A 7,654-nucleotide genomic window follows, 5' to 3' on the forward strand; every position below is an offset into this window, starting at 1 on the left:
ACTTCGATTAATCGATTAATCAACTAAATGCTGCACCTCTAATACCAAGGGTTATTTCTGTAAAAAAACAAAACAACAACAACATTTAAAGAAAGACAGGCGCCACAGACAGAAGACCTTCACTAAGAACAATGACGTGCAAGATGAGCTTTACTGCTCTGGCTTTGTCTCCACTTTGGAATGTAATTAAAACATTCCTGCTTTTAGGGGCTTTCTGCTTTTAAGCGCTGAGTGGATTAAATGGTAATTGCTCCCACGCTGCAACATTTAAATACTGATGTCAAGAGTTTATGTTCCCAAGTCTTGAGTTATCAGTGGAAAAGGACAAACGCAGTTTTAGGATGATGAGATAACTGACAGGAAGAGACAGGTGCTCCGTAGTGTCTGAGAATCCCAATTAAATTGTTACATGCGCCTCCTTAGGATAAAGCTCCTGACGTTATCCTGCGGTACATGTATGTGGCAGATAACATCTCTATGGGGGTTAAATTTCAGTCTTATAATAAATCTTCTGGTGCTGCGACTGAGTGAAGATAGGCTAATTGTGGCCTAAACAAATCTTAATGCCTACGAGAACGTGTCCCATGCCTGTCTCATCCCAGAGTGGACTGAGCTCTACTGGAACATGCCTGTGCACAACATGAGGACAGCAGGTGGTTCCAGTATAATCAAGGCAGTCTTGGTTACTGGTGGCAAGGGACAACTGTGTCTATCAGCAGAGAAAAGCAACAAATGACCAGGCCTATAAATAGCAATACGCTCTGCTGTTTCACACAGTTCAAAATGAACATAAAGAAGCAGATTAAAACTATGCTTACAAATTTTTGCTATCAAATTGAGAAAAATCAGTACAGAGGCTCTTCAAAGGCATAAATGCCTTGCTGGGACATCTTAGAAATCTTTTAAAAAGTTGTTAATATAAATTGTTTCCACTATATCAGTTGCAACTATACTAATATCCACTACTCACAGTGATGCCATGTCCTAATCAAACCAGTGCTTTTAGCCTTTTCTTTGAAAAGTCTTCTTCTTTTTATTGGTTTTTAGTGGCGGTTGGCTTCCAAAATGTCGCATTACCACCATCTACTGAATTTAAACTAAAAATCTCCCACCCATTTCCTAATCACACACTATAAATTCTCTATTTTTCAGGAGTTTGAGAGAGCCTAAAAGTTTCTCTCAACAGCTGCTGCACACCTTCTCCAGAAACTTCCACAACATCCAGAAATCTCCTGGCTGCATCTACAATTATGTCAATTTTCTCCAATTTAATTTCCTTTCTACTCCAGCAGTACAGTTAATTGCCACAAAGGCCACAAACTTCAACTGATCCCTACAAAAGCAAAACTCATCATGCTTCTTGACTGATTGATCATCATTATTTCTACCTACTTTACTCTCTTTGGACAGTTAGCCTCCCATTCTGCATGATTCCCTTTGCAAAGAAGACACTCTGGATCTTTCTTACAGTCTCCTTCACAATCATTCTCCCCACATGAGGCAAAATCACTCCTACATACAAACAAACTATGACCAAACTTCCAACAGTTCTTGCACTGCAAAGTTTCGGGGAACATACTGCCTCACTGGATAAGAACACTCCTATCAGGCAAGTACTCCAAATCAAAGTGAAGTATGACAGATTTAGTTTCACACTTTTGATTAACAACTTTGTCAAACTTCTTCATTCTATAGCTGTCTGTCACCTCTTTACACTCTTTAAATCTCCTTGCATCCACTCTGTGTTAGACTCCAACACCTTTTATTGGAGCTTTCTTGCTGAGCGGAAAACATGCCACTGGGTACACGTCCATCTCCAAACCCACCAAGATATTCAAGGCTTTTTCCATCCATTCCATCCTTTTCTATCACTTCACCCACTTCATTCTTAATTCACTTTGCCACAGTGTGCTTTTCTGACAAAGCTCCACATCATCCAGCACCTTCTTTCAAACCCTGAATCTTCATTCCAACCATGTTTCTTTTTCATGTTCACTCTCACTATGATTCAATGAATCAACTTTCTTTTCCTTTCTTTTCCCTGAGGCTCTCCCGCTTCTAACTTCAAAATTCTCATCTTCGATTTTCCTTCATCACCCAGTGGCGTCCACGCAGACTTCTGGCTGAGAGCTTATGGAGATGTCCTTCACTCGACAAGAAAAGTCTTTGTAAAGTTCAGAAAATGTATGGTTTAGTTCAAGAAAGTAGCAGTTGAATGTCAACAGGCTACTGTTTGCAGCCTGGAGGCACAGTGACCCCCTCTGGTCAACATTATGCAGTACAGTTAAATGTCTCCCAAACATATCATTTCTCTCCTCTTTATGTTGTATGTCACTATTCCTGCCAGATTGTGGACATTAATTGAACAGCCAGATTAAGACCATAGGTTTATAGACTATGGCATGCCAAATACTGTCTTCAATTCACTATATATGTGTCTGTTTTTGCATTTACATTTTGTCATTTGGCAGACGCTTTTATCCAAAGCGACTCACAAGTGAGGTAAGACGACCAAGCGTTAGTTTTTGTTGTGTATCTGGTTTCATGAATGACCCAACACTACTTTTTAAGTATTTTTATTTGAGGACTATATCTAAATATGCAGTCACTAAAAAGAGAAATAACAATGAAATGAAGAGAAAAATAAAATATTTACTCACCCATCACAACTCATTCAACATAAACTCTGACTGCAGCAGCCAGATGTGGATTTGGAGACATTGTGTTTCCCCGGAGTTAAATGTGCTGAGAAATAAAGAAGAAAAGAATTAATTTGGGCTTGTTGCTAATATTTATTGTGTTGACTTTAACCCTTTTGTTTCATTGGCTTTACTTCCTCATTGTTTGGGGTCTCAAAGATCTGTTGTACAGTATGTGTAATTATGATTATCATTATTTTTAAAAAATCCACATTTATTTCTATGTAAATGTGTTTTACGTTTCTTCTGACTTCATTAAAACCCAGTTTGTAGAAATGTGTTACCTTCGCTTTCCCACAAACTGGCCTTACACATTTAATGAGGTTGACAAATAACAGAAATGACTATAAAGCATTATTATTAATATGAATGATAAAATATTTCATGTTTTATACGTTATACATGCTATGCATATATTCTTTTTGTTTGCCAAAATATCATTGACAGATAAAAAAATGTACAATGTCCAATCGTGATTCTGAAAGCAAGTCATGGATATTATTTTCTGTGTATCTCTATACTAACTTCTTTGAGATTATTTTTTGGATATACTGATTTTCATAGAGAATACTCTGACTGTGATTAATCTTATTTTGCTATAATACTACATCCAGAAATCAAAATCCAATGGAAGCAAACCATTATTTTCTGTTTTCATGAATGATGTCAATAGCTATTAACCTCCTCTTCTCTGAACAAAAAAGCTGTTAAAACCATCAGATTAATTAACAGATACAATTTGTTTTCATTTTTTGTTTGTTCCCCTCATTTACTCAATTTACTTAGCTTTGCTCTCATTACATTTGTTTTGTATTTATTTTGTGCCCTTTGTTCTGTTTACATGTTCTTCGTCTCCCCCCTGTGGCATTTTATATTGTGTTGTTGAAACTTTGAATATTATAAATGATGTTAATGAAGAGAAAGTAAAATCCTAGTGATGTACAATAAAACAAAAACAAATAGATTTGGGGTTAAGGAGAGGAAGTGGTGTGTGAAAACCAAATTATAAAGCACATATATTGCACATGAATGTTATCAGGTAAAATTTCCTACGTGTCATCATGTTCATAAGTTATTCTCATAATATTAGGAAAAGTCATTGAAGGACAGGTTCACATTTTTTCAAGTCTGTCTTAAAACAACAGCCAGGTGTCCGTATGAACAGTGAAAGAGGTTTACCTCACTGTAATCATTCCTCCTGTTCATACTGGCTATTAAAAGATCCCCTTCAAATGTGCTTTCAATGTACTGTTCAGCAGTCAGTCATATCAAGTGGATATCTGCCACATTTACAGTCTTTTTAGCATCAAATTCCCTCTTTGTGTTTCTCTGTTGAGTTGCGGTGGAAGTATAGTGACAAAAAAGGGACTTTGGCACTTAAGAGACTGTAATGATGAAATATATCTACTTGATTTGACTCATTTGAACGACTGAAGCTTCATATCACCTTCAGATAAACTTTTAAATACATTTTTGCACAGAGGGAGGACTGTGGATTTTGGCCCCCATCACTTATATTGTAAGTGCATCAGTATCAACAGGAGGAATGATTACAGCAAGAAAACCCTGTTTCATTGTTCATTTGGGCACCTGACTGTTGTTTCAAGATAACATTGTGAACCCGTCCTTTAAGTATCATGGTGATAAATTACTTTAAGAGTACCAGAGGTATCTAAACCCCTGAGACAGAGTATTACAGTTAAACTTAAGTAGTTTTTACTGGCTTAATGTGAGGCTTTTAGACCTCTTAATTATCTGCAGTGTGTATGACTCATGTTAAGTATCCATTCGAGTCTTTTCTTGGCAGCAGTGTTCGCTAATGGCAGCACTAAGTATTTCTATAGTTAGATAATTATTCAAGTTGTGGGTTGTTTCTACACTGGGGTGGACAGAAACTCACAGCAAGCGAGGTCACGTTCACATCTTCGGCTTTAAAAGTGCAATATTACACAGCATTACACAATACAGTGTTTGTCTATCTATCAAAGGCGAGCATGAAGGTTGTTGTTGGGGGCGGTGCAGCATTGGCTGACCTAACACGGTAGTGTCTAAATGGTAACCCTAGATGTGAGAACATCTCGCGAGATTTTTAGCCATTGTTTGTCATTGTACAAAATAATTATGTTTTATGATGTGACAAAGCTGATTTAGAATCTGGTTTGGTTTAGACACAAAAAACACTTTGGTGGAGTTAGGGAAAGATCATCGTTTGGGTTAAAATTTTCACTCTCGCGAGATCTTTCGCAAATCTAGGTTACCATGTAGACATGCCCGTAGTCACATGCGTGTCATGCGTTTGACTCCGCCCACAGGCTCTTCTCATGTTATGAAAGCAAAACGGTGGGTGTGGAAAGAGGAGTCCTACGGTTGCAAGCTGGAAATCTGGTAAAATAATCGGTTTTACTTTTAATCTAATACAAATTATACATGCTCTTTGCGTTATCTAGACGCTGTTATTACATTTACTGTGAATGTTTAGCTCGTGATAGTATGTAGTGCTGGTGAGCACTGTTACATAGCCAGTGCAACACAATACATGCATAACATGTAACATCTCATGTAGAAGCCAGCAGTCAGTACACAGTGTTCCCTGTGATTGTTCCAGTCTCTGAAAGCTCAGGACAGCTGCTGAGCTGCTTCAAACTAAAACTTTAATAATCTGAACTGTTGTTTCACGCATTGCAACATAAATTAACTGAGAGCTTTGTTTATTTTAACTTGTCTTGTGGTGTCATTTCAAAGCTGTGAGTCTGCAATATTTAGTAATTACAATATATTTCGCTGATAACTAACAAAATACAGTGTTTGGTCAAATGACAGAATGTACAATATGTGGATCCTGAGTCTACAATCAAAGCATTTAAGGGTCATAATGTAATTTTAAGTTTCTCTTCAGTGTAAGAAATTGTGAACTTTGGCTTTATGGGCCATAAACACCTGTAAGTGTAACTGTAACTGACATTTTAACTTTATTGTTATGAATCTTTACCAAAGATATCAATCTGCAATGACCCTAACCCTAACCCTAACCCTGTTTTCTAAAATTCTTTACTTTTAGCCAAAAGTTAAAACCTAAAACACATTTTTGCTTTCTGCGTAGAATGAATAGATTCTGCAATGCTTTTTGATGTAGACTATTATCTCAGTTCTTCAAATTAGGGCTACTTAACACTTACGGGAAGAGTGCCACCAGTTCATTGTACTTATAGATATGCTTTATTCTCCTCACAGATCCACTACAGTTATCAACAATGCTTCGTGTCACCACTGCTTCCTTGTGCACCTACTGCCAGAGGATGAGGCTCCTTCTCCCACCGTCTGCCTCTTCCTCCACAGTGACTTCTCCCAACAAAAGATTGGAAAACCAGTACACAGTGGACTCCCTTTACGAACTGTCTGTGGACATCAGAAAGGTACGCAAGGTTAAGGGCTGGGTTCTGTCTGAGAGCACTGCGTACGTGTCTGAAACTGCTGACCTGTTGAGGGACATGGGTGCAGACGCAACAGTAATCGCCAGCATCCTGGAAACTCACCCTGAGGCCGTCCTGTGTCGGCCAGAGGACGTAGCTGCCCAGAGAGACCTCTGGGTGTCCGTGTGCCCCAACAAGCGAGAGTTGATGAGCATCATTGAGAAGTTTCCCGCCTCCTTCTTCACATTAACTCACCATAGCAACCAGCAGGCCAACATCCTTTACCTCCGGAGCCTGCGCCTCAACAAGCGGATCATTGGAAAGCTGATGGCCAGCGCCCCGCAGAGCTTCAGTCGGCCTGTGGAGCGCAACCAGGAGGTTATCCACACACTGAGGGAGACCTACCTGGACCTGGGCGGAGATGAAGGCAACCTGCGCATCTGGCTGCAGAAGCTCCTCAGCCAGAACCCGTACATCCTGCTGCGGCCTGCGGAGGCCTGGAGGGACAGTCTGGGCTTCCTGAGGGAGCAGGGCTTCACCACGGAGGAGCTCCTCAGCCTGGTCTCCAGCCTCAGGGCCTCCATTGCAGAGCTGCAGCCTGAATCTATGCACCAAGCGCTGGGCTATATTGAAGGGGCTCTCGCCTGCTCCAAAGACGAACTCAAACAAATTGTGATCCTTTGTCCAGCCGTTTTGTACTACTCCTTGCCCACCTTGATCGGGCGCTTCCAGGGGCTGATGGATGCGGGAGTGAGCATGGAGCAGGTGAAGGAATCTCCAAATGTCCTGGAGCTCACCACGCAGATTGTGCTTTATCGGATCCAGAAGTTGGCCTCCTACGGTTACGATGTGCGTGGTGGCAGCCTGGACGTTATTGTGGGAACCAAGAAGGACTTTGAGATGAGCTACGACAAGCTGCACCTCAGGACACGGCGACCGCTCTTCAACCCCGTAGCTCCCCTTAGATCTGCCGAAGAGTGACTTTCAGACTGTTGACATGTTGCAGTATTCTGTTGTATGGACGGTTTGTGTGGGGAAAAAAAAAGTTTATGTGATTGTTTGATGCTGATTTTGCAAAGAGGTTCGCATCTTCACCTTCGTGCAAGGTGTGGAAGGAAAGGAGGCAATCTGAAATATCAAACCTCCTGCAATACTTGTTGTATTGATGACAACTTTACTATAAAACCTTCATCTGTGCCCTTTGATTTGATTCTGAGGGCACTTAAAACACTATACTACATAACACTGTGACTGCTTTAAAATCTTAACTTAGATTTGGAGAATAACCAAGTATTTTATAGACAAATATGTCACAGAATGTATTGTCATTGATGCAGTAGTCTATATCAATTACTTCCAATGGTTGCCTGTCATTTTGGTATGTTACTACTGAGATTTACTACTGTAGTTAAACTCATTGTAGTAATTGCATGTCAGATGAGAAATAAATGTGAAAGTTTGAAGTCTTTTAGTTTCATTGATCAGTGACAAAAAGCAATCTACCAATGGGCTAATTCAAATACTGGTTTATAGTGTATTATAATC

General features: G+C 39.7%; 1 protein-coding gene and 1 long non-coding RNA gene across 2 annotated transcripts in view; one reads left to right on the top strand and one right to left on the bottom strand.

Annotated features, from left to right (window-relative positions):
• LOC137176200 (uncharacterized) overlaps positions 1 to 4,913 on the bottom strand; it is an 84,709-nt gene extending 79,796 nt beyond the window's left edge. The window contains exons 1-2 of the long non-coding RNA XR_010925821.1: positions 4,600 to 4,913; positions 2,661 to 2,745 (exon numbers count right to left, since the gene is read on the bottom strand). This is a non-coding gene — a long non-coding RNA (uncharacterized lncRNA). The remainder of the gene's footprint in view (positions 1 to 2,660; positions 2,746 to 4,599) is intronic.
• Positions 4,914 to 4,993: 80 nt separating this feature from the next.
• On the top strand, positions 4,994 to 7,572 carry LOC137176198 (transcription termination factor 2, mitochondrial-like). The gene is made up of 2 exons (XM_067582331.1): positions 4,994 to 5,084; positions 5,931 to 7,572. Exon 2 carries the CDS (start codon positions 5,951 to 5,953, stop codon positions 7,088 to 7,090), a length of 1,140 nt encoding a protein of 379 aa, XP_067438432.1. The 5' UTR covers positions 4,994 to 5,084; positions 5,931 to 5,950; the 3' UTR covers positions 7,091 to 7,572.
• Positions 7,573 to 7,654: the final 82 nt, after the last annotated feature.

The sequence above is a fragment of the Thunnus thynnus genome, chromosome 23 (genome assembly GCF_963924715.1).
Source record: "Thunnus thynnus chromosome 23, fThuThy2.1, whole genome shotgun sequence".
NCBI lineage: Eukaryota > Metazoa > Chordata > Actinopteri > Scombriformes > Scombridae > Thunnus > Thunnus thynnus.